Source organism: Drosophila kikkawai, chromosome 3R, assembly GCF_030179895.1.
Source record: "Drosophila kikkawai strain 14028-0561.14 chromosome 3R, DkikHiC1v2, whole genome shotgun sequence".
In the NCBI taxonomy this organism is placed as follows: Eukaryota; Metazoa; Arthropoda; class Insecta; order Diptera; family Drosophilidae; genus Drosophila; species Drosophila kikkawai.
This window is the reverse complement of record NC_091731.1, coordinates 31,223,182-31,248,207: the sequence shown is the minus strand read 5'-3', so window position 1 is coordinate 31,248,207 and position 25,026 is coordinate 31,223,182. Positions and strand designations below refer to the sequence as shown.

Here is a 25,026-nt window from a genome sequence, read left to right as displayed (position 1 = left end):
CCTTCAAACGTACATTTCAAAGGGCGCTCCTTGGAGGAGTGTTTGTTCCTTTGCTCCTTTTTGCCTGCCCCCAGGAGCAGGAGCTGTTATTTATTTCCAAGTGCATTGACATACAAAAAGCCCTGCAAGCGCCCTCAAGTAGGCAGGCAGCATTCAACATTCAAGGTTTCAAGGTCTCAAGCTGGGTATCTCAGTAAGGTTTCGGGTCGTTTTCAGGTGTGGGATTAATCAATATTAATCAATCATCATCTCTTAATCAGTGACCCAGTGGGAAAAGGTGCTAAATAATAATAGGGTTATTTTTTTCTTCCAAAATCTGACTGTTGGGAACAGGTGTGGTGAGTTTAGCTGAGAAGCTTAAAAGCTTGTCTATTTACTACGATGCCGCCTAGATTTGAATAGCTTTCTAGTAAATGGTCGTAAACCACTAAACATTTAAATAGCTTACTATATTTCCTAAATAATTTGATGTATTAATTACAAGGATAATAAGAAGATAAGCAAATCTAAAAACAAAAGAAGATATTTAAGGATATTATTAATCAAATACTAGAAGACTTTGGTCAAACTAATTTATTTGATGAAGGTTACACAATATTTTGTATTCATTAAGATGCTTAAATAAGTGAATATTTATTTATTTATTTTTATATAAAATAACATTTCGATTTGTTTGTTTTAAATACTTAAGCAGCAGAGAAACAGAAGGGAAAGTCCAAAGAATAACAGGGTACTAATTGGAAAATCGATCATAACTAAGCCAAAAATTCATTAATTTCGATTCGGATAGCTTTTCTGAGTTAGTTTTCAGAAGCTTAACACGTTGGCATACTAAATTTAAAATTTTAAGAAATCAAAATTTTTTCGATTTTTCAGAATTTTAATGATGTATAAAATTTATAAAATTTTCAATTTTTTGAAAATTTTTTTTTTTTAGCTGCCATGTTAAATAGATTCGCCTGTTGATGCTGATCAAGAATATATATGATTTATAGGGTCGGAAATGACTCCTTGACTGCATTGCAAGCTTCTGACTGAAAATATAATGCTTTGCAAGGATATAATAAGGCCTCATGAACCCGTATAATGTAGATGTATTTTCGTTATAAAAATAAAAGAAATATATACAAAATTAGGTACTATTTTATAGAGCTATCCTATACTTAATAAGTCAAATAAAGTTCCCCTTCCAGGCTCTCTTTTCCCCTTAACAGCCCTAAAGCCTTGATTTATTAAAATTGGAATAATATTAAGTAATTACCTTTTAAAACACATTCCCCCACACAGCCGCTTGCATAGTATGGATTTTTATGCATCAAAGCCGACCGATCTCGGTGCTAGGGCTTCGAAAATCGAAGAAAGCAAATACGCTGCTGGCTAATCACGTGCAGCCGCCAGGTAACATGGGTAATAATGGCCAAATACCTATGCTAAAATCGGTGTCTGCCTCCCGGGCGGGCAGCCCCACAACTACCTACCGCTTGACCACAAATGGGCCCATTGACTTGCGATTTGCCTACACATTGACCGAGTTTCCAAGTACCAGAGTGTCCGGCGCTAATGTAATTAGTGGAATATACCGTCTGGCGGCTGCCGCCTTCTGGCCAGTCCAGTGCGGGAAATCGGAGACTAAGCATCGCGCGATGGCGGAACACTAAAGGATACAGTGCGCGAAAGGATTACGGCAAGGACTCTCGCGGTGCAGGGACTCAATCCCCCCAGAGTGTTGTGAGATGTGAAGAATCCAATTGTTCGCATAAAGTAAAGAACAAATAGCTAAGACATGTCGGCGGCTACGGAATCGGATGCCGAGAAGGCTCTCGGCTCGCGTCTGGATTACGATCTGATGATGGCCGAGGAGTACATACTCAGTGATGTGGAGAAGAATTTCATATTGTCCTGCGAGCGTGGTGACCTTCCGGGTGTCAAGAAGTAGGGTCACAAAGGTCCTTTTCAGTCGGTGCTGCCAATTTACTGTAGTTTTTTCTTGGTTTAAAAAACTGTTTCGGAAAAGTTTATAGTTATTTTGCATGTCCTTTGTTGTCCTGGTTATGCTTTTTTTATTTTTCTAAACTGTTTGATGTTGGCAGCACTGCTACCTAGCTTCCCTTTGCTAAAACAGTTTCGTCCTTAAAGTATCCTTGAGGAGTACCTCGGCTCGGATAAGTTCAACATTAACTGCACGGATCCCATGAATCGCTCAGCCCTCATTTCAGCCATTGAAAACGAGAACTTTGACCTAATGGTGCTCCTTTTGGAGAACAACATTGAAGTGGGCGATGCTCTCCTGCATGCTATATCCGAGGAGTATGTAGAGGCCGTGGAGGAGCTGCTGCAGTGGGAGGAGACAAACCACAAGGAGGGCCAGCCTTATGTAGGTTACATACGTGTACGTTACGCAAATTGGTCACTCATTATTGTTACATTGCCAGAGCTGGGAGGCAGTGGACCGCTCCAAGTCCACTTTTACCGTAGACATCACGCCCCTCATCCTGGCCGCCCACCGAAACAACTATGAGATACTCAAAATTCTCCTGGATCGCGGTGCCACGCTGCCCATGCCGCACGACGTCAAGTGAGTAGAGAGTTGTGACTGGTGAGCCACCTCGTCCTACGTCCGGCACGTTCCTTTGTTTGTCCACCATGCATTGCACTCGTGCAGCTCCAAAGTCCGAAACTGAGGGGCTGTTCTAATTATAACCAACTAATGGCTACTTAGGGTGAAAATTCATACAGGTTCACGGAATTTGAGGGGAAATATGTGCACAATGAATGTTTATTTAACGAAAAAAATATTAAGAAAGAATTTAAATTAGATTGAGATCCCTTTGAACCATCCTTTAGGTGCGGCTGTGACGAGTGCGTGACCTCGCAGACCACCGACTCCCTGCGCCACTCCCAGTCTAGGATCAACGCGTACAGGGCGCTCTCTGCCAGCTCCCTGATAGCACTCAGCTCACGGGACCCTGTCCTGACCGCCTTCCAGCTGTCCTGGGAACTGAAGCGCCTACAGGCCATGGAATCGGAGTTCCGTGCCGAATACACGGTACGCAAGACCATCTCCACTGTGTAGTTGTAGCCAATGTAAGCATGGGTAGTGCTGCGAATGCGACCTTTGTTTGTGTTTGCCCAACAGGAGATGCGTCAGATGGTGCAGGACTTTGGAACGTCGCTCCTGGACCATGCACGCACATCCATGGAGCTGGAGGTGATGCTAAATTTCAATCATGAGCCGTCCCACGATATCTGGTGTCCGGGCCAGAGGCAGACTTTGGAGCGATTGAAGCTGGCCATTCGATATAAGCAGAAGACGGTGAGTTTTGGATAACGTTAAGAAGGGATTAGTGGGATATCCTTAAATATTTATTTATTTACATCTTCTTAATAGTTCGTGGCACATCCCAATGTACAACAATTACTGGCTGCCATTTGGTACGACGGACTGCCCGGCTTCCGGCGCAAACAGGCTTCGCAGCAACTTATGGATGTCGTGAAACTGGGCTGCAGCTTTCCCCTCTACAGTTTGAAGTACATCCTGGCCCCGGATTCCGATGGAGCCAAGTTCATGCGCAAGCCCTTTGTCAAGTTCATTACACATTCCTGCTCCTACATGTTTTTCCTGAGTAGATATATCCTTTTAGGTTTTATATCCTTATTAATACAACTTATTTCTAGTGCTTCTTGGCGCCGCCTCTCTAAGAGTTGTGCAGATCACCTTCGAACTCCTGGCCTTTCCCTGGATGCTGACCATGCTGGAGGATTGGCGCAAGCACGAACGTGGCTCCTTGCCAGGACCCATAGAATTGGCTATTATAACCTACATCATGGCTCTGATATTCGAGGAACTTAAGTCGCTGTATTCGGATGGCCTGTTTGAGTACATCATGGATCTATGGAATATAGTCGACTATATATCGAATATGTTCTATGTGACGTGGATTCTTTGTAGGGCCACCGCCTGGGTTATAGTGCATGTAAGTGGCAGCTAAGAATTTGATTAAACATTTTAAAATATTAATTAATTTATATTTAAAGCGCGATCTCTGGTTCCGAGGCATAGATCCGTACTTTCCGCGCGAGCACTGGCATCCCTTTGATCCCATGCTTTTATCGGAGGGCGCCTTTGCCGCTGGCATGGTCTTTTCGTATCTAAAACTTGTGCACATCTTCTCTATAAATCCCCATTTGGGTCCCCTGCAAGTTTCTCTGGGAAGAATGATAATCGACATCATCAAGTTCTTCTTCATCTACACCCTGGTGCTGTTTGCCTTTGGCTGTGGACTGAATCAGCTGCTGTGGTACTATGCCGAGCTGGAGAAGAACAAGTGCTATCATCTGCATCCGGATGTGGCGGATTTCGATGACCAGGAGAAGGCCTGTACCATTTGGCGACGATTTTCCAAGTAGGTTGATGGTTTTTTTGATTTAAAATTTACGTTGAATTCTAAGAAGTAAATAATAATAAAATATTCTATATATTTCAGCTTATTTGAAACATCGCAGTCGCTTTTCTGGGCCTCCTTTGGTCTGGTGGATCTCGTCTCCTTTGATCTGGCCGGCATCAAGAGTTTCACCCGGTTTTGGGCCCTGCTCATGTTCGGTTCTTATTCGGTGATCAATATCATTGTGCTCCTCAACATGCTGATTGCCATGATGTCCAACTCGTACCAGATCATCTCGGAGCGAGCCGACACCGAGTGGAAGTTCGCCCGTTCGCAGCTGTGGATGAGCTACTTCGAGGATGGCGGCACCATTCCACCGCCTTTCAATCTGTGTCCCAACATGAAGATGCTGAGGAACACTCTGGGCAGAAAGCGGCCTTCGCGAACAAAGAGCTTTATGGTAAACATTGAATTTTTACTTTATTTAAAAGTAACAAATCCCATTTTATTATTACAAATTTCTGGGAAATATTCTTGTTAATTTTTGTGGAAAAATTTAACTTCTGTGGGGAAGTTTCAAGTCTTAAATATCCTTTATCCCTGAGTTTAAGGCTCAGTCACTGTGAGACTAGCAGCAATCAAGACAAATCTCATAGAAAATCATTTTCAATCAAGCCCATGCTGAGGTCGCTGTGCGTCAACACCACGAATGTCCTGCATCCTTTTCAACCCCACTCTTTCACTCTCTCTCCTTGTCTCTTACGCCAACGCGCAGCGCAAGTCCATGGAACGGGCGCAGGTCCTACATGACAAAGTGATGAAGCTGCTGGTGCGGCGCTACATTACGGCGGAGCAGCGGCGGCGGGACGATTACGGCATTACCGAGGATGATATCATTGAGGTGCGCCAGGACATAAGCTCTTTGAGATTCGAACTCCTGGAGATATTTACCAACAACAGTTGGGATGTTCCCGACATCGAGAAGAAGTCTCAGGGTGAGGAGGAGTTTCGATAGCCAATGAAGGAACTCCCTTTGAACTCTTCTGACTTTCAGGAGTGGCCCGAACCACCAAGGGCAAGGTGATGGAACGGCGTATTTTGAAGGACTTCCAGATTGGTTTTGTGGAGAATCTGAAACAGGAAATGAACGAAAATGAAAACGGAAGGGACATCTTCTCGTCTTTGGCCAAGGTCATAGGCAGAAAGAAGACTCAGAAGGGGTAAAATCTTAAATATTAAATATATTTTCATTTGTTATTTTCCAATTAACTTTTACAGAGACAAGGACTGGAATGCCATTGCCAGGAAGAACACCTTTGCCGCCGATCCTATTGGCAGCAAGCGCTCGTCGATGCAGCGCCACAGCCAACGCAGTCTGAGGAGGAAGATCATCGAGCAGGCCAACGAGGGTCTCCAGATGGACCAGACCCGATTGATAGGTGAAAACAGCTTATTAATCCTTATTAAAACCTCCATAAACTAATTCTAATCTCTACCAGAATTCAATCCCAACCTGGGCGAAGTGACTCGTGCCACCAGAGTGGCCTACGTCAAGTTCATGAGGAAGAAGATGGCAGCCGACGAGGTTTCCTTGGCCGATGATGAGGACGGACCTAATGGCGAAGAGGAGAAAAAGCCACTTGATGCCTCTGGGGTATAGTTTCTTTCTTATTTTAGCAATAAATTTAAAAATGTAATTAATTAAATAATTGTTAATATAAATAATTGCAGTCCAAAAAATCTGCCCCAAGTGGCGGAGTTTCCATGATGGCAGCAGCAGCCCTGAGAGCTTCCGTCAAGAATATAGACGAGAAAGCAGGTGACAAAGATAAGGATAAAGATAAAGATAAGGATAAGGATAAGAAACCGCCAGAAGGAACCATAACGAAGCCGGGTGATGATAAGAAACCAGCGGATGACAAGAACAAAGACAAGTCGCAGCCACCCAAAGACTCCAAGCCAGCAGGAGCTCCTGGTGCTCCTGGTGCCAAGCCAGGGGATCAGAAGCCACCTCCCGGAGGCGGTGCTCCCAAGCCCCAGACTGCCACCAACGGTAATGGCGCCAAGCCAACTGATCAGCAAAAGCCAAGTGCTCCGGCTCCTCCCTCCAAGCCAGCAGACACCAAGCCATCAGCTCCAAAATCCGGAGAGCCAGCCAAGCCCGAGGCAGCTGGCAAGAAGGAGGAGTCCTCCAAGACCGACAGCTCCAAGCCACCGGCCACCAATGGAGCTGCAAAGAGTGCTGCTCCCTCGGCTCCAGCGGGTGCCAAACCAGATTCCGATCTGAAACCAGGAGCCAAGGGAGCTGCTCCCGAGGGAACGAAAGCCACCAACGGGGCTGGCAAGCCGGATGACAAGAAGAACGGTCAGGATGCCAAGAAACCTAGCGACGATAAGGACAAGAAACCGGGCGACGACAAGGATAAGAAGCCAGGCGATGACAAGGACAAGAAGCCAGGCGATGACAAGGACAAGAAGCCAGGTGACGACAAAGATAAGAAATCGGGCGATAGTAAGGACAAAAAACCTGGGGACGACAAAGACAAAAAGCCAGGCGATGACACGGACAAGAAGCCAGGAGATGATAAGGACAAGAAGCCAGGAGATGATAAGGACAAAAAGCCCGGAGATGACAAGGATAAGAAGTCTGCCGACGACAAGGACAAGAAACCAGGAGCTGCGCCCCTTAAGCCAGCGATCAAAGTGGGCCAGAGCAGCGCCGCAGCTGGCGGAGAGCGCGGAAAATCCACGGTCACAGGTCGCATGATCTCCGGTTGGCTCTAAAGCGGCCTCCTCGGCACCGAGGGAGTAGCATAGTTACTTACGTTAGTATTTAAGGTCCATAGTCTGTGTGAGCAATAAACGAATCTGAAACATATTGCCGGAACATGTTGCCAGTGTGGGGGCCACCTGTTGCTAGCAACACCTATTTGCATCCCACAGCGCCGGCAACATTCATCAGCCGCCCCGTTGTCCCTGAGGCAATTTATTTGGTTGTCTCTGCGACGCCTATTTTGGCCTATAAAAGAACCTGGACTTCGACCAGGACAATCAGAGACCGAGTGACCGTTCCGAGAGAATCATCAGTGTGAAAGAAGTTGTGGAATTTTAACAAAATTGGTTTAAAAATGAAATCTATGCTGAGTATGTCCAGCTTGGTAAACGCAATCCTAGTGTTTGTCCTAATTGCAGAGTTCAGTGTGGCAGGTGAGTGTCTAAGGCGTGAAAGTTTCTTTAACTGGCGACTTAAAGAGAAAAGTTAAAGTAAATATAAATAATAAAATGTAAATGAAATGTTTAAACAATTTCGAAACTATGAAATTAAACGGTGTGAACCATATCTATATAATTTTAAAACTCATAAAGTGTTTTTGATTTTGTTTTTACTCATAATTTGCAGCTCCTTTGAAAGATAAAGGTAAACCAGTACCAGTAACGCTTTCCAGACTATTTTTTCTTCTTTCTCACATATTTTAAGACTATAGAATTGATACACTAATTTGAATTTTCATTAAAAATTTGTTATATAGCTTTAAAAAAAAGGGAAAACCTTTGTTTGAAGTTCTAATTCTTCAAGATTCTTTAACTAAAGTTCTTTATTAAATTTTTTTACTAAAAACATCATATGTTTTCTCAGCATGAATTTCTTTCTTTATCAAATTTTAACATAAATAATCTTAATTTTAATAAATATATCAAGTTAATTCATAATAAATCCCTATATATATAGAAATGGAGCACGACAAAAATCGCCGCGGTGCCAATATGGGGCTATATGCCTTCCCGCGCGTCGGCCGCGGAGATCCCAGTCTGGCCAACAGTCTACGCGACGGACTGGACGCCGCGGTCCTCGACGGCATTTACGGCGATGCCTCCCCGGAGGACTATAACGGTGAGTCGTTAGCCGGAGTTGTGGTCATAATTTGTTGGCTAAATGCCCGGGGACCTACCATTTTCCAGAGGCTGATTTCCAGAAGCGGGCCAGCGGTCTGGTGGCCTTTCCGCGCGTGGGCCGCGGCGGTGATGCCGAGCTGCGCAAGTGGGCCCACCTCCTGGCTTTGCAACAGGTGCTTGACAAGCGCACGGGACCCAGTGCCTCCTCGGGGTTGTGGTTCGGCCCTCGGCTCGGCAAGCGCAGTGTGGACGCCAAGACCTACGCCAAGGGACAAAAGGAATTCAACTAGGTTCCGGAGCCCCCGACCACTCCCACTCCCACACGAACTTCACTCCGATCAAAGACGCAGCGTAGTAATTAATTTTGATAAACAAGAGGACGCTTCTAATTGAATATTGTAATGGGTATACAAAAAAAAGGAAATATGTTTTTCGGTCAAATATATACAAAATAATAATGAATCAAGGGCTGGTGAGAGAGCTTGTACTAAATGTCTTTGTGTGTTGTACTACTACTGGCAATCGAATATTGTGTAAATAAATATATAATAAAACAAGTAACCTAACCTGCATAATGGCGTTTTTTTTACTAATTTATTTAAATAATATTTGGCTGGAAATACTCTCTGAAAAAGCTACATTATGTTCTTTTAAATTACAAATGCAACCCATAAAATAATTTTAAAATGCCTTTTTGGTATTAAGAAAAGTTTATTCTAAATGAATTGCAAACACTTTTGGTACAGATATGCTGTTGTGGGGGATGACATTCCATCGACATGACAAATATAAGATCATTAATTGCGGGATCTACTCCTGCTGTTGCTGCTGTTTGAACTTTCGCAGTTCGCTCTGTATGGCCTCTATAAGGGGCGCTGTTCCCGTGCCCGTGGTTGCCTGACCGGATATGTCCAGTCGGTTCTCCACCCGGTGGATGGGACCTGCGCTCAGGGGCCGGTTCAGGGTGGAGTGGGAGCTGTACATGCTACCGCCGCCCCAGGCGCTGTAAGTCGGTGATGGAGGCTGCGTGGAGTGCGCCGACTTGGAGGTCTTCTCCGGCTGGGCAGTGGCCGGGCGATCAGAAGTGATTCTACTGCTTGATTCCGGATGGAAGCTAGAAAATGACAGGACTTTTTATTATTTATTTTGCTTATTTAAAGTCCCATTCATACCTAGGCAATCCTGCGGATGAGCCCCGGTGTTCACGCTTCGTGGCCCGCCGGCTGTTGGTGAAATTCTGCGTGGGCAATGGCATGGGGATGTCGTCCTGGCTGGAGTACATCTGGAGGGCACCCTCAAGGAGCCCCTCATAATGATTGCGGATGGCCGAGGGATTGTGCAGCGGACTCGCGTGGTAGTCCGCGTAGGTCAGGGCCTCTGGGGAAGATCGATTCGAGAGAGAGGTTGAGTACGGGATAAGGGAGCGGCCTTTACCGAGATGGCGAGGGACTACAGGTGGTGGAGAGGTAACATAGGTCGCAATCGCTATTAGCTACGTTGTTAGTTACGGGTCTGGTGTGTGCAAGCAATAACAGTTAGTTAATCAACGACTACGGGTTGTCCTAGTAACGCGACTTGGCCCCGAAACGCACGTCGCCATCGTCCTCATCGGGGGCGGCGTCGTTGCCGTCGTCGTTGTCGTTGTTACTGGGACTGGGATTGGGATTTGGATTTCCGCCACCCGGCTCACCCTGGCTCTGCTTCTTCTTGTGCCGCTCCCACACGACGGGACCGACCACGCCGGGATCCGGATTATCGCTGTGCGAGGCTGAGCGCACAGTGCGCGGTGCCTTGGGGCTCGGGAAGCTGGCTATGGTGGCTATAGTAGAGTCCTTGGATCCCTTTTGGGAGAGTGCCCTCAGCGACCTGGTGGAGTTGTGCGGCGCCACAGCATTCACGTTGTCGTAGTAGGTCACAAATACGGGATCCAGCACTCGATTCAGTGGCTCCGGCAAAGCGCTCTTCGGGAAGGCCCTTACGGAGGCCATGGATAGGAAAGAGCCCACGCTGGCGGTGTCCGGGGACATGTTTCCGACTATCTCCTTGTTAATGGCCTCAGGAGAAATTACTCCACTTGCGGCCTTCTGGGTCAAGAGCTTGTTCCTGTGGTAGTTGTTGTGCGGATTGTAGGCCTCGTTCCTCTGGAAGTTCTCGTAGCTACGGCGCTGGACCTCCGGCGACTCCACCTCTTCCGTGGAGGAGTGACCGGCTAGCGATCCCTGGACGGGACTTGTCTCCAAAGAACCCACGCGGTTCTCATTGAGATAACGCCTCCTCGATTTGTGCCTGGACTTGTCACCCTTTTTTTCGGACACCACAGAGGTGTAAACCGTTTCTTCGTGTCCTTCGGCTCGATCATACTGATGCCGCCTCTTGTGACCATCGAACAAGCGGGCCGCCTTGTCGTCCAGAATTCGCTGGACATCGGCACTCGGCGGGTTGATGGGACAATAAACCGAGGAGTCGGAGGTGTTGTCCGTCGAGGAGGAAACGGAATCGCGACGACGGGAACGGGTCTCTGCTGGTGGAGCTGGGAAACTGATGCGTGGCTCTCGCTCGTACGAATAGTTGCGGACTCCAACATCCCGAGAACGGCGATCTGGGCTTGGTTCTCCTTCGGTCCTTTCACTCGTTGTGGGTCGGATCGATTGACCCTCGGACAGCAGTTCGTTGCGGGAGGAGTTTCTGTAAATTGAACTTTAAAATAAGTTAGTCTGCTTACAGGTAAATATAAATTAAATTTTTAGAAATAAATTTTGTTTCTGTTTCATATTTTTAATTAATTATTTCTTTAAATCAATTACTCACCTGTTGACTGCACTGAGTTCCCTTTGACGAGCTCGTGTTCTTCCAAGAAGTAAGACAGCCACAAGAAGCAGCATCAATAGCAGGATGGCCAAGGAGCTGATGACCACCAAAGCCACATTATTCTTTACCGAATTAAAGAAGCCAGCCTGTCCACTACGTGGAACCGGTGCCAGAGCCGTGGCCGTGGGTTCTCTTATATAGGCTACAAATAGAAAGGGTTTTAAGTTTTGGAATTAAAAACAGATAATCCTATTTTCGCTTACGTTCCGACTTCATGTAGACGGCCTGTCCAAACGTCTTGACCGCTTCGTCTTCACTAACCAGCTCCATGTCCTTGGCTGCTGTTGTGGCCAAAATGGGACGACCATTTACCAGGACAGTGTAAATGAGCTCCGTTTGGTTGGCAATGGGTCTGTCATTGCTGCTAGAAAAATTATAGTAAATTTATATAAAAAGGAGTTTATAACTTAAAATATAATTAAATATATAATGTAGTTTTTATTCTAAAGATTGAACTTAATTTTTCCTTTTCTTTTTAAAAACTAACTAAACTTCTTTAAAAAACTAAAACTAACTTAAATATTCAACCCCAAAAAAACAACCTTCCAATTTTCTCTTAAAGTGTAGAAAACACTCAATAGCCCAATCGAATTTTCAAAATAATAAACAAAATCGGCAAGTTGTGAGGTACTTACAATTTGAGGTTGACGTAGTTGATGTCCTCCGTGGCGCCGAGTCCCTCCACCTGCGTGTTCGTGCTCCACTTTTGCACATCCGCCTCGCTAATTTGCGTTAGGTTGTGTATGACAACTCTGACGTGCTCGTCCCTATAAAGTGGTTGCTGCTGCTGTTGTTGTTGGTGCTGCTCCTGTTTCTGCTTCTGTTCCTCTAGCTGTTGTTGTTGTTGCAGCACAAGCGGTTGCTTAGTCAACAAGGACTCGTGCATTTCCCGCAACTTTTCCGATTTCCCATTCTGCTGTAAAAGCTCCCAAGGGATCAGGGTAACGTATGCGCCATAATCCATCGTTGTTTCAGTGCTGCCTGTTAGTTGTGTTGGGGTGGCGGTGACCCCATTGGAAACTACCTCGGGAGACTCCTCCTCCTGGTCTGGCTGCTCCTCGGAGTTAGTCCACTCAGTGTCTTCGCCCAGCCTTTTCACATTTTTAATATAATGCTCATCGTTCTCATCCTGCATGTCCAGTATTTCTACATCATCAGCTGGAGACCCAGTTGTAGTTTCGGGTCTCATCGTGGGTCGGTTTAGGGACTTGCGACGTTCCCGGGGTGCTGGCACATTGACACCCTCGATTTGTTGGGCTCCATTAATGCCCAGGTGACGGGTTTGTTGTCTGTTAATTAAATATATTTAAATATTATAGATAACGCCAATTTCCAGTCACTTTTACCTGGTAAAAGCCAGACGATATAGACGCGCCAGCTTCTCCTCGAGCGTGGGATTATCCTTAGCCGTATAAAAACCAGACATCACCGTAAGCAGCCAGTAACGACGATCTGTGGCGGAGTAGTTGAGAGGTGGCATTCCAGGACCTCCACCCATGTCCCAGTTGCCGCCACCATCGTCCGGTTTGCAGTCAATGCAAATGGGAATGTCAATTTCCTAGATATCAATCGCAATTAAAGAGCCGGCTTATTTGGGGCACAGTCAAACAGTCCAACTTACATTGTTACCATCTACGTAGACCGTGGCCACCACCGTCTCCGTTTTAACAATGACATCCTTGCCCTTGGTTATGCCTGTGTGTACTTTCTTCAGGAAATCGGGAGGACCATCGCCCGAGCCGGTCCAAAAGAAGTCCTCTAAATGGATTTCGTCTTTAATTTCTGGATAATCATCATCGGTGTTGTCTGAAAATGTCATGTGATTCCACTATACTATAAATATGTATTATTCCCAGGCAAGTTTCTTGAACTTTCACCCCGTTTCCATAGAAAATCAACAAGACGGAAGTAGTTTTTGGTGTTAATAATTGAGTTTTTGAAATTTATAAATAAAGAGTCAGATTTCAAAAATATAAATATATCTTTCTAGTGTAATACATCATTATGATTCATCAGGAACTTCTGCTTTTTGGGTCTATCAATTGTTATTTACTTTACTGCTTTTTGATTTTTGGTTACCCCTCGATTTCCGATTTCCGAGTTTGTTTGATCAATTACTCTAATGGCAACATATATTTCCCGCAACGAATGCAGTTGTGCCGCCGCAGAAATTATGCTTGACTTTCAAGTGGTTTTTGCTGCATTCGAATGGGTAAACCCCCTTCTCCGCAAAGACAACAATAGACTTACTTTATCGATTAGCAGGGACCCCAAAAAAATATAAAGGAAAACAGGAACTTGACAATTTGCTTGCGTGTTGGCCATGCAATTAACCTGAACGCTTTGTACACCTGCCTTGATTTGGCAGCTCGAATCACTTGGGTCAGTTCTGGGTTTCGCAATTAACTCATATTGATTGTCCCAAATTTTTTGATGTACTCACTAGCCCGGATGGTGACCACAAAAATTCCACAAAATAATGCGTAAGCCAAGGGAAGCGTTAAAGGTCAAAATACTTGGCTCCCACATCGGACCCCAGTCTATATATACATTTTAATACAAATAAATTTCACTCGCTGGATGCTCAACTTACCGTGACTTAATTGTATAAGCGGCTGGCCGAGCTGCGGCTTTTGCGTAGCTCTGCAATTGCTCAGAAAGCCCAAAAATATGAAAATCACCAGAACTGTGCGATTTGCTTTCATTTTCACTGGATTATTTATGAGCGATTTTTGTCACTGGCTGGGGCTTTCACTTTGTCCCGCATTTCTCATTCCTAATTCGGGTTATATTCTGGATTTTTTCCACTAGCATATACATCAACTGTCACCATCGAACGTCCACCGGGAACTAAACGCTCCATTGTAATCCAGAAACATACTCGGGGCGCTACGCTGGTGGTGGTTCACCTGTCTAGTGACATTGTTAGAACGCGCTCTCTGTTTGGGTCGCTTTGTACCTGGTCAGTTACCCGGGGCAACGGGCGATTCAAGAGGCAACAGGCCGCTATAGGAAAAGCGCGCCAATGGAAATCCGCTTTCCGTAAACAATGAGAAGCTTTGCAGTTCTGTTGATGTTCTCCAGCCAAAGCCGGGCTTTGTCACTGAACTTTTAACGGCTTTTTGGGACATCAATGATTTTATTTTTCTGTCATAGTATTTCTAAATTTGAAACCAAATTTTACTCCACAAAATGTCTTACACCCCTTAACAACTTATATAAAATACATAAAAATTAAAAACCACGCTAAACAATTAAACAATTAATGAAAAAAATTTAAACAAATAAACACTAAACACTAGATCATGAAGAGGGTCCATGTAGACAACTATACGCCCAAGTACTACAGCGGCAAGTGGTCCTGGAATGCAGAGAAGGACTCCCTTCACTTTGAGCCGCACAACGATCTGGAGGATGCCAGGGAACGGTATATCACCACCAATGGCTACAAGTTCCTGCGCACCATCGACCAAGAGGAAGAGCTTATCTTCAGGCAGGCCTACGTCCGCGACAAAGGCACATATGACTCCGACACTGTGGTTATCAACGACATCCGGGATTTGGTGCTCTTCCTGATGCCCAGCGAGTTGCTCACTCACCGCTTTGTGGAGTTCATGCACCGCCCGCCGGTCCATCGTCTCATACACGCCCTCATCATCTACTTTGAGTACTTCCTGCGCATGGTGGAGTTCGTCCTAGTGCGACGCGACGAACTGGCTGGCCAGATCCAGAGCGAGCAGACCATCGACATGAAGAAGACCTTCTCCACCTACCTCAGCCAGTACAGGATTTTGGTGGCGCGCAACTACAGTGTGATTTTGAAGGGCGAGGGCGATATGGCCCACTACTACCACCTCAAGGAGATTGTCAACATTTCGGACATGGCTCGTGACAAGATCTTCCACGAGCAATTCCTGGCCGTAATGATACAGATCGTGTGGATCTGCATGCATCGCCGGGCGTACTACGTCATCGAGTTGGAGGTGAACCGCCTATTCCGATCCGATCACTTTGTGATGACCCGGCCGGAGTATCTCAAATTCACACCGGCGGAAAGGAGTCTGCTCTATGGAAAGAACTACAAGATTGTGAATTACCGAACCCAGGTATCACCGCTCATCCAGGAGCTGCAGCACGTGGCCGAAGAGGACATGCCCATTCTGTGGATCGGGGAACGCAAGTACCGCGGCACCGATCGCCGCATAGCAGAAATAGAGCTGGAGTACATTGTGCCAGGGCCACAGCTGCGTATGATTGATGTGGCTCATGGTATCCTGGGGCATCCCAAGGTAATCTAAAGCTAGCAATATTTTATCAATCACTCACTATTCCTTGCCTTCCCACTTGTAGGCCCTGTACAATACCATCCTGGATCTGGACTGGCCCACTGTCCGGTACTCGAACTTCTCTCTCCAGTACGATCCGTACCATATCGTCCGGCAGCCGTACTTGGAGATTCCGAAAATAAATGCGCTCAAGATGCGAAAGATGAGCGAGCACTACGAGCACTTCTTCAAGGTGTACCGCATCTACGAGCCCCACAGCTTAGCAATTCTACAGAAGTGGCTCAAGCGAGACAAGCTTATCCAGTTCTACCGCTCCGGTGGATTGCTGCTCACCAACATCGTGTCCAGGTGCGAAAAGGAGATGACCGATGACACGCCCAGTCTCACGGTGGACCAAATCATCGCCAACTACTTCAAGGTTATGTACAGGCTGCGCAAGGGAGCGCGCTATGACGAAGACATGGTCAGCATTACGTCTTCGCGCTTCGGGAGCCTGATTTTACAGACAAAGAACAATGGCCAGATAGAATACTACTTCGAGTAACTTATGGGGGGGATCCTGTTGGAAATACCTCAAAATTATTGTTAACCAACTGCTTTAGTGATTCGGTATCCCTAAATAAAAATATTGAGTATTTAAAATTAAAATTCAAATTGAAAAGTGGCATTTTTTAATAAATCTTTCTGTTGAGTTCAGTTTCCGGAACGTGTACCTATCGTTTCTACTGTAATATAGCCGGATCAGCTGTTCCAAAGATAAGGTTATCGGACCGAAATCTGCTCACCCCGAAAGCATTTCCCAGCCAGTTGACCGAGCAACGTTATTCAGTTGAGAGACGCATCTTGTGCCCGGAATCATGTCCACTCCTCCGTACACTTACTTCACCCAGATAGGCGATCCCGTGCTGCGCCAAGTGGCCGAGGAAGTTGCTCTAGAAGAGATTGATAGCCTTGAGATCAATCAGATCGTGGAGCGTATGGTTAAGGTGTTACGTCACTATGATTGCGTGGGAGTGGCAGCGCCCCAAGTAGGAGTACCGTTGCGCATTATCGTCATGGAGTTCCGCGAGGGCAAAAAGGATCAATATAAGCCGGAGATTTACGAGGAGCGTAAGATGGCCACACTCCCTCTGGCGGTAAGTGAACGTCAATTATTAAAATATTTACAAATAGCTCAAGTAAATAGGGTCATTGTATAAATTTGTAATGATATTTGCAGCTTTTATTCCAAGAAAATATATTTTATAGGCGAGAAAACTTATTTTTAGTAGCTTCTGTGACACTAAAGATAAAATATCTAGAACTAGTAATCATTATCCAAGTGCAACACTTTATCTCTTGTTAGTTTTTTGCGTTAGTTTTCTCACCATAATTCATTTGGTTGCAGGTCTTTGCTAATCCCGAGATGGAGATAATAAGCAGCCAGGTAAACAAGCATCCCGAGGGCTGTATGAGCGTTCGGGGCTATTCCGCTCAGGTGGAGCGTTACGATAAGGTTCGGATTCGGGGCATTGGCAAGCTGGGCACTCCCTCCGAGTTGGAGCTTGAGGGATGGAGCGCGCGTATAGCCCAGCACGAGATGGATCACCTGAATGGAACTATTTACGTGGACCGCATGGATGTGTCCACCTTCAACTGCGTCAGCTGGGAGCAGATTAACGCCGCCGAGGGTCGCTCTGCCATTTGGTTCCACAAGTGAACCCTAAGAGAATGCAGGTGGAAGTGGGGAAAGGCCTTGCGGCTTTATCGCTTAAGAATTTAGTTGAACTTTGAGCTGTGTTTTTAGATTGCCTGTGGAATTAACGTAATAGTTTTGTGTAAAATTGTTTATTCTTTATCTTTGCAAATAAATAAAAATTATATAAATTCTAGAATTTTAGACATTTTTATTATGTTTATACCCTTGCAGTCCGAAGTTTGTTACGCAGTGAAAAAGTTATTTCATATGCAGGTTTCTTAATTGAATTTGATGCTATTTTAATTAAGTTATCATATTTTTATACCCTTGCAGGGTATTATAATTTCAGTCAGAAGTTTGCAACGCAGTGGAGGAGACGTTTCCGACCCTATAAAGTATATATATTCTTGATCAGCATCAACAAGGGAATCTTTCTAGATATGTCAGAAAGAAATCGATTTTTTGCCCATTTTTGCGAAATTTTATAAGGGGTTACATCATTAAAATTAGCAAAAATGCCCAAAAATTTTGATTTCTTAAAATTTTAAATTTGGTATGCATTTTTTTTAAATTAATAAAAACTAACACAAAACTACTTTCCGAATCAAAATTAATGCATTTTTGGCTTAGTTATGATATATTTTAATTGTTACCTGCAAGGGTATACAAACTTTGGCTGGCCAAAGTTAGCTTTCTTTCTTGTTAATCTTTTATTTGTAATAAAAACTACTAACACAGAATCCGATTTGAGATTAATGCTTTTTTGGTTTAGTTATTAAATTTAGTTCTTATTGTTTTGGTCCTCTGGTCCACCTGCAAACTGGAAGGGTATACTTGGGCGAGCTTAAGTTAGTAGCTTCCTTTCTTGTTTTAATTTCAAACTCGATTTTCTTTGGTTCCGCGCCAAACCGAAACCCCTGCTATCGATATACGATTGACAATCCCTATCGGCTGCCGCTCAGCTGTTCCCGAAAAAGAGGTTAAAATCCAAACATTACACAAAATGCTGCTGAAACACCAGATAAAACTATGCAAATCGATCCTGGTGAATCGGCGCTGTCTGGGCACGAGTCCAGCTTCCCGTCAGTCCTTCCGGAAGTGGTACCAGCAGCTGTGGACTACGGAGCGGACGAACCTGCCGCCCTATAATCACTTCACACAAATCGGAGACCCGGTGTTGCGGCAACAGGCTGCCTTGGTGCCACAGGAACACATAGGCGGGCCAGAGATCGAGGCGATAGTGGAGCAGATGGTCAAGGTGCTGAGGAAGTTCGATTGTGTGGGCATTGCGGCGCCCCAAATTGGAGTTTCTCTCAGGATCATAGCCATGGAGTTCAAGGGGGGAATCCGAAAGACTCTCCCGGAGACAGTGTACCAATCCCGACAGATGTCCGAGCTGCCACTGACAGTGAGCTGGAAAATTTACACAATGGTATATATCTGAACGTAATCCTCTCCAGGTCTTCATCAATCCCGTGCTGACTGTGACCAACTACACAAAACTGAAGCATCCCGAGGGCTGTATGAGCGTGCGAGGATTCTCCGCGGAGGTGGAGCGATTCGAGGGTGTGAAACTCACTGGACTGAACCAAAGCGGGGCACAAGGCGAACTGGAGCTGAGCGGCTGGAATGCCAGGATCGCCCAGCACGAAATGGATCACCTGGACGGAAAGCTCTACACCGACCACATGGATCGCTCCACCTTTGCCTGCACCTGCTGGGAGGCGGTCAACACGAAGTCCGGACGCGTTGAGATTCCCTTCTACAAATAGTTAGGCCGCTGTTGGATCTGTTGCTGTTGTATATACACACATATATATTTATATAGATATTTATGGAATGGAAGTTGTTTTTGGAGTTGGCAACTCTCTCTCTAGTCCGTTCGTTTCCTGGGTACAAACGTCAACAGGTTGTGGTTGGCCGTCCCCAGCGCCGTTTTGGCCTTGAAGTACTCCGGACTATCCCACAAATCCCGTTTGTCCATCATGTAGTTGAAGAGTTCGTTGTACTCCCGCTGCAATAGGCGATGCGAGGCGGCCGCCCTCGACTGTAGCTGGGCGAGTTTCTGCCGGGCCCCCTCCCCCAGAAGCTCTTTGTCCTTAAGGCGTCTGGTTTTGGTGAGCTGGGCATTCAGCCGACTCCAGTCGCTCCATTGCCTCTGCAGACACTTGCCCAGATAATTGAGAACAGCGGTGCGGAGGATAAACTGTCGAATGACCGGATGTGCGATGTTGCGCCGAAACATGCTGCCACACAACGTGAACCGGGCGCCCGCTGGCCAAGTGTTTTGTTTTTATTTTCCGAAACTGAATACTGACAGAATATCCAGTTCTGGGTGAGTGTAGATTTTTTTGTAGTTAATATAAAATCATAATCCTCTTGTATAGATGTTAAATAGGCTTAGTTCAAGCCCTTTCTCTTATTGCCCTCTTTCATATTGGTTTTTTAATTTAATTAAGGAAGAGGTATGGATCTTAATTTTTTATTATAAATGTCTTAAGATTATCTTAAGAATATTGTTTGACTCCACTATATCTCCTATATTCCTGTCAGATTTTTCAAAAGGCCATACCTCAAAGCTTCGCCTTTAAAAATATACATATGTCAAACTTCTAAAACCCCGTAAAAAAATTTTTAAAAACTTTATACTAATTTGTAATCTTTTTATAACATTTATAAACCTATTATACGCGATTTTTCTATAATAATCGAAATGAAGCGCATCCATAAGGATAACTATGCGCCCAAGTACAAAAGCGGAAAGTGGTCGTGGGATTCGGAAAGAGAATGTCTCAACTTTCAGCCGCACAACGATCTAGAAAACGCCAGGGAGCGGTTTATTAGTACCAACGGGTACCAGTTTTTGCGAACCATCGACCAGGAGGAGGAGCTCATCTTCCGAGAGGAGTATATGCGTCCTAAAACCAGCTCCGATTCTGACATCGTGGACATACAGGATATACGGAATCTGGTTCTCTACATGATGCCACCCGAATTTCTGACCTACAAATTCGTACAGTTTATGCACGAGCCGCAGGTGGATGAACTGATCCACTCCCTCATTATATACTTTGAGTACTATTTGCGCTTGGCCGAGTTCGTTCTGATTCGTCGCGATGAGATCTCGGACGAGATGGGCCAGATGCAGAGTGAGCAGACCAACGACATGAAGCGCACCTTGTCCGTATACTTGTCCCAGTATCGCATGCTGGTGGCCCGCAACTACTGTGAGATTATTGGAGGCACAGATAACATGGCCAAGTTCTACCATCTGAATGTGGTCACCAAAATCTCCGCCACGATCCGGGACAAGTTCTTTTACGAGCAATTCCTGACCGTTCTCGTTCAAATAGTCTGGATCGCCATGCATCGCCGAGCGTACTTCGTCATCGAAATGGAGATGAATCGCCTGTTTCGCTCCGAGCACTTTGTGTCCGCCCACGACAAGTATCCCGTATTCTCCATTACGGAGCGCAGTCTTCTCTACGGCAAGAACAACACAAATGTTAACTATCGCTTTCAGGAATCGCCTTTGATCCAGGAGCTTAAGTTTCTACCTTCGGAGGACATGCCCATTTTGTGGATAGGGAAGCGCAAGTACAGAGGCACTGACATTCGCATTGCTGAGATGGAACTGGAATATATTGTGCCCGGACCCCAGCTTTGCCTGATCGATGTGGCCCACGGCATTCTGGGACATCCCAAGCGCCTGTACAACACCCTTCTGGAGCTGGATTGGCCTGCTGTGCGCTACTCCAACTTCTCCGAAGAGTTCGATCCGTACCACATCATCAGACGACCACATCTAAAGGTTCCCAAAATAGATGAGCTCAAGATGCGCACTGCGAATGAAACTTACGAGCATTTTTACGAGCTAAAATGGACGATCAATCCATGCAGTCATTTTCATATTTGCAAGTGGGTGAGGCGTGAAATGCTGATTACGTTAAGCAAATCGGGAGGTCTCCTCACCAACATAGTCTCGCGCTGCGAAAGGGAACTGGCTAGTACATCACCTGGGCCAATGGTCGATAGGATTGTGTCCCTCTACCTCAAGAGAATCTCTAAAATACGCAAAAGTGAGGGAGAGGTTAGTTCTGGTACTGGTACTTCTCGCAATAGTTTGCAATCGCCTAGCAGTCGTCGCTTACTTTAACCTTTATTTTGATGTCTTATTTAACTTAATGAAGGCGGTTCAGGTAAAAAAGGATCAACTATGTATTAATGCAAATGTTACATCAATTAAATGTGTTTAAATGTGATAAATATAATTGGAAAATAAAAGAAATTCTAATCTAATTATATAATAATGTAAAAATTATTAAACAAGCAAAGTTTATAACTCCCATTGTAAATAATTTACACAAAACCTTTCTATAATTAAAAGTAATGAGATATGTAACACTTTAACATGATTTAAAAATAACTAACACTTGTCTTGCCTGAGGATTTGCATGTCTAATTTGTGATTAACGTTGCTTTTTAAATCAATTCCTAATACCTTAACGTGCATGCTGCAAATTGTAGTGACTAAAGCTGTGCCTTAACTCGTGGATACGGCAAAAATGTTTCGGAATTTGAATTTAAAATTAACAACAAGCTCACTAGCCATTGGAATTTGGCTTTTCTGGGCTGTTAATCCCGTTTCCAGCGACTTGAATTGGGTTGACATAAACGCTTATAAAGATGGCAAAGATACTATTTAAAACCCTTGGCATCTATGAAGCTCCCCCCAAGAGCGAGGCTCAGCGCAAGGTCTTCCATCGCCTCTGCAGCTTTATCTTCCAGAACACCTGCACTTTCGTCCTGATGGAGATCATGGGCGTGGACTATCAGCAGTTCAACACCAGTCTCGTGCCGCTTTTCCGGGGCCATACCCAAGCAGGATCTTCCATCAAGTCCATGGAGCACTATGGCCAGCAGATCCACAGCGGAGGCTTCTTCAAATTCGATTACTACAATAAATTGGAGAATTTGCGACGACATGGCGCCGTGAAACCGCCACAGTACAACGTTTCCAGGGTGGACTGCAAGGTGGCCCTGTACTACGCTAAAAACGATCGTCTTACCTCGGATATTGATGTGGTGCGACTGCGGAACCAATTGCCGAATGTGATCCTCGATTACCTGATACCCGACTGTAACGCCTGATGCATGGGCAATATAAAGATACTTCCCTGGCGCCATCTAGGGAGTATCAGCGCAGTTCCAATCTGGGTGCAGAGCGGAGCTAAGGGGGCGAAACTCACCTCTAACAGGGGCATGTGTCAGCGATCGGCTGCGACCCGAAGGAGGGTGAGAGCTAGGGAGAGGGATCCCGCGCGATTCGAGACGGAGTCCGCTTTCTTTTGGTTTTTGGCAGCTGAGCGAATAAGTTCGACATCAAAAAAATAAAATTAATAAATAAAAGTTCGAAAAGTCACGCGAGTGGAAGCTGATTTTTTTTCCTACGCGTTGCCGCTGCCCAAAACCAGAAGAAGTTAAAATAAAAGTCTTAGGAAGGAAAAGTGGTTTCCAGTTTTTAAGATCCCCAACAAGCTCAGCGCTGAGTCCCCCAGGGTGAGTTGTGGAAAAAAAGGAAATAATAAGGAAAAAGTATACTAAAATTGAAAAAAAATCTATACAGGGCCCGGCGCTTAATAAAAGCCCAATTTTTCCCCACCTTTTCGGCGAAGAAAGTGCGCTCATTGGATGGAAAAAAGTAGCGGAGCATAAACCAACCGCCTAAAACTTAGCTACAGATCCCAACAACACCGCCAACGCAGCAGCGCGCGATAAAAGGGAAAGGAGGAGCCCCTCAGCCCCTTGCCCCCGAATCTTCACCGTTGGTTTCTTTTCGTTGGGTCGGAGCATAGCCAGCATAGAAGCAGCATAGGGAAGCATAGAAGCATAGAAATTTGCAGCAACAACAAAAACTAGCGGGATGAGCGGCGACTAGCGGCGATTCTTTCTTATTGGTTTTTATCCCGCTCCGCGGTTCTGAAACAGTTACATCGAAGCAACCGCCAGCGCAACTCAAAAAAATTTGATTCCGCGGAGCGCGCCTTCGGAAATCCGGGGAAGATTTTCCAATGCCGCGATCGGAGTTATCGCAGCCAAATTTTAGTGATTAAATAAATTTAGTGGTAGTTAAATTTTTTTTTTACATTTTTTTTGTTAATTACAATAAAAAAAAAAAGAAAGATGAAGTAGTGAGCTAGGGAAAAAGTGATTAAATGTGGTCGACAATAAATTTTCATGTGTGTTAGGGCGAACCTTTGTCTTCCTGTTTCCCCCCCTTAGTTTCAGCTAGCTCGTCGAAAGCGCTTTCGCCGGTGGATCTGCAACAAGGGTGAGTGAGTAAGAGTGGAGGATTCTCCAAGAAGTAAAACGAAAAGCCGTATTAAGCATGTCGCCAAACACATAAGAAAATAAAGAATAAACACAGAGAATTATACAATTAATGAAATATCGCATCGATCGGCAAGGCAATCTGCCAAGGTTTTTTTGTTCAGTTTAGCCCACTGTGCGCTGACTAAAATGAGCCGAAATAATTGTTTTTAAACCAATTTTTTTGTCACTTTTATTCCTGTCTTCGCCACACAAAAAAAAAAGATATATTAAAGTCCATCAATAATAATTAATACGTAAAAGGTTTAAGTGTACTTAGGAAATTTGGTAGTCTTTAGCATTATTTATTTATTATTATACCGTTATTTAAATTATGTTCAATGTCTCAATTATATGTTCGTGTTTAATTAGGAAATAAATCACCTTTTATAATGTTTTAAAAAGATTTAATTTATTCGCCTCCACCAGCATGCCGCCTCAGTAGAGCCAGCAATGGTTTATAGGGGTCATCAAAAGAAAGTATAGGTAATATCGGATTAGATGGCCAAGGTAGGGAGGGCTGACAAGGGACCTCGACAACATCTGAGGATCCCAAGCCCTTAGTATGTGTTAATGAGGGAGTAGCCAGTCCGTATGTGTTGTGATTATTTGATTTCCCTTCCCCCCTTCTCGTCGCGGCACGCAAAAATTTAGTAAGATACTGATTGCAAAAGGCCATCGCGAGATTCAGGCAAGACCACCACCACCAATAGCCGACGAGCATAGCCGAGTAAATTAGCGTGCGTCTGAATCTTGCCTCAACATCTAGCCTGATCGTTACACGACGAGCGCTTCAATCACATCAACTTTGTATGGGGCAACAATATGAAGACCGTGATCAATGATCGGGTCGTTGATATTATAAGCAAGGTGGAAAGGGGAGAGTTATGAGGTTGCTACTGGGAAGGATTTGAAAATACCAAATATTAAACTAAATGGCGTGTGTTATTAGAGCTTAAATAACATGATATATGTCACATTCAACTACTTAGTTTGAATTAATTAAATAAAATGAACATATAGTATCTTAGTTGTTTCCATTGCATTGTAAAATAATAATATAATTTTATTTATCTGTCTTTGAATACATTTAAATCTTATTCGATTTTTTATTTACTTTCTATAGGGTCGTCGGTCTTATCTTCATTAGAGTTTGGGTAAGAGTTATATTTGAGTCGAATCTTCGGAAACCTGCCCAATGAATGTCGAACTTGAGTTTGCCTTCCGATTTTGGTTTTCTAAAATAGTATCCATTGAGAGCGCTGTAATTTAAATTTTTTAATTTTAAATAATTATTAAACAAAATATACATATATATATTTTTATTACCAAGTGCCACAATTTTTATACCACCATCCACCACCGTTACTGTGTGCACAACCTTTAATATGGGATATATCTCTGTCAAATGTGGAGAACTTAGATTGAAGGAGATGATCTAGTGCTGGTCCGGCTGTTCCCGAATATTTCCCAAGCGATTTCAGGCGATAGGATTCTTCCTCGCTGCCAATTTTAAAGTCGCTGTATTGAGCATAGCTAGTGTTTCCGT

At 44.7% G+C, this 25,026-nt stretch overlaps 9 protein-coding genes across 12 annotated transcripts; 7 read left to right on the top strand and 2 right to left on the bottom strand.

Annotated features, from left to right (window-relative positions):
• Positions 1–1,598: 1,598 nt before the first annotated feature.
• On the top strand, positions 1,599–7,260 carry trp (transient receptor potential). Its single transcript, XM_017171393.3, has 14 exons — positions 1,599–1,932; positions 2,137–2,374; positions 2,433–2,575; positions 2,845–3,046; positions 3,137–3,313; positions 3,389–3,623; positions 3,676–3,974; positions 4,036–4,403; positions 4,485–4,842; positions 5,158–5,377; positions 5,437–5,602; positions 5,661–5,821; positions 5,882–6,036; positions 6,114–7,260. The coding sequence occupies exons 1-14, from the start codon at positions 1,784–1,786 to the stop codon at positions 7,164–7,166; spliced, it is 3,924 nt and encodes a 1,307-aa protein (XP_017026882.1). The 5' UTR covers positions 1,599–1,783; the 3' UTR covers positions 7,167–7,260.
• A 65-nt stretch (positions 7,261–7,325) lies between these two features.
• Positions 7,326–8,837, top strand: Capa (cardio acceleratory peptide capability). The gene is made up of 3 exons (XM_017171092.2): positions 7,326–7,589; positions 8,113–8,274; positions 8,343–8,837. The coding sequence occupies exons 1-3, from the start codon at positions 7,511–7,513 to the stop codon at positions 8,564–8,566; spliced, it is 465 nt and encodes a 154-aa protein (XP_017026581.1). The 5' UTR covers positions 7,326–7,510; the 3' UTR covers positions 8,567–8,837.
• A 249-nt stretch (positions 8,838–9,086) lies between these two features.
• LOC108077650 (uncharacterized) lies at positions 9,087–14,042 on the bottom strand. Its single transcript, XM_017171064.2, has 9 exons — positions 13,738–14,042; positions 12,766–12,950; positions 12,491–12,702; positions 11,780–12,433; positions 11,348–11,508; positions 11,085–11,286; positions 9,967–10,961; positions 9,449–9,653; positions 9,087–9,390 (listed from the first exon to the last, which is right to left on the bottom strand). The coding sequence occupies exons 1-9, from the start codon at positions 13,847–13,849 to the stop codon at positions 9,087–9,089; spliced, it is 3,030 nt and encodes a 1,009-aa protein (XP_017026553.1). The 5' UTR covers positions 13,850–14,042.
• Positions 14,043–14,303: 261 nt separating this feature from the next.
• LOC108077646 (protein phosphatase 1 regulatory subunit 36-like) lies at positions 14,304–16,097 on the top strand. Its single transcript, XM_017171059.3, has 2 exons — positions 14,304–15,433; positions 15,495–16,097. Exons 1-2 carry the CDS (start codon positions 14,450–14,452, stop codon positions 15,972–15,974), a joined length of 1,464 nt encoding a protein of 487 aa, XP_017026548.1. The 5' UTR covers positions 14,304–14,449; the 3' UTR covers positions 15,975–16,097.
• A 137-nt stretch (positions 16,098–16,234) lies between these two features.
• On the top strand, positions 16,235–17,848 carry LOC108077656 (peptide deformylase, mitochondrial). Its single transcript, XM_017171071.3, has 2 exons — positions 16,235–16,566; positions 16,818–17,848. The coding sequence occupies exons 1-2, from the start codon at positions 16,288–16,290 to the stop codon at positions 17,127–17,129; spliced, it is 591 nt and encodes a 196-aa protein (XP_017026560.1). The 5' UTR covers positions 16,235–16,287; the 3' UTR covers positions 17,130–17,848.
• Positions 17,849–18,049: 201 nt separating this feature from the next.
• Positions 18,050–18,953, top strand: LOC108077854 (peptide deformylase, mitochondrial). The gene is made up of 2 exons (XM_017171386.3): positions 18,050–18,516; positions 18,569–18,953. Exons 1-2 carry the CDS (start codon positions 18,112–18,114, stop codon positions 18,878–18,880), a joined length of 717 nt encoding a protein of 238 aa, XP_017026875.1. The 5' UTR covers positions 18,050–18,111; the 3' UTR covers positions 18,881–18,953.
• LOC108077856 (uncharacterized) lies at positions 18,897–19,463 on the bottom strand. Its single transcript, XM_017171389.3, has one exon. It carries the CDS (start codon positions 19,351–19,353, stop codon positions 18,982–18,984), a length of 372 nt encoding a protein of 123 aa, XP_017026878.1. The 5' UTR covers positions 19,354–19,463; the 3' UTR covers positions 18,897–18,981.
• Positions 19,464–19,667: 204 nt separating this feature from the next.
• Positions 19,668–21,855, top strand: LOC108077853 (protein phosphatase 1 regulatory subunit 36-like). 4 transcript variants are annotated; one of them, XM_070287028.1, is made up of 2 exons: positions 19,668–21,198; positions 21,717–21,855. In XM_070287028.1, the coding sequence occupies exons 1-2, from the start codon at positions 19,822–19,824 to the stop codon at positions 21,765–21,767; spliced, it is 1,428 nt and encodes a 475-aa protein (XP_070143129.1). In that variant the 5' UTR covers positions 19,668–19,821; the 3' UTR covers positions 21,768–21,855. The 4 variants fall into 4 exon arrangements, with proteins under 4 accessions (XP_070143129.1, XP_070143130.1, XP_070143128.1 ...); XM_070287029.1 differs by having other exon boundaries at positions 19,669–21,198; positions 21,636–21,773; XM_070287027.1 differs by having other exon boundaries at positions 19,670–21,307; positions 21,717–21,839.
• On the top strand, positions 21,795–23,883 carry LOC108077855 (lipase 3-like). Its single transcript, XM_041777555.2, has 2 exons — positions 21,795–22,667; positions 22,735–23,883. Exon 1 carries the CDS (start codon positions 21,795–21,797, stop codon positions 22,257–22,259), a length of 465 nt encoding a protein of 154 aa, XP_041633489.1. The 3' UTR covers positions 22,260–22,667; positions 22,735–23,883.
• Positions 23,884–25,026: the final 1,143 nt, after the last annotated feature.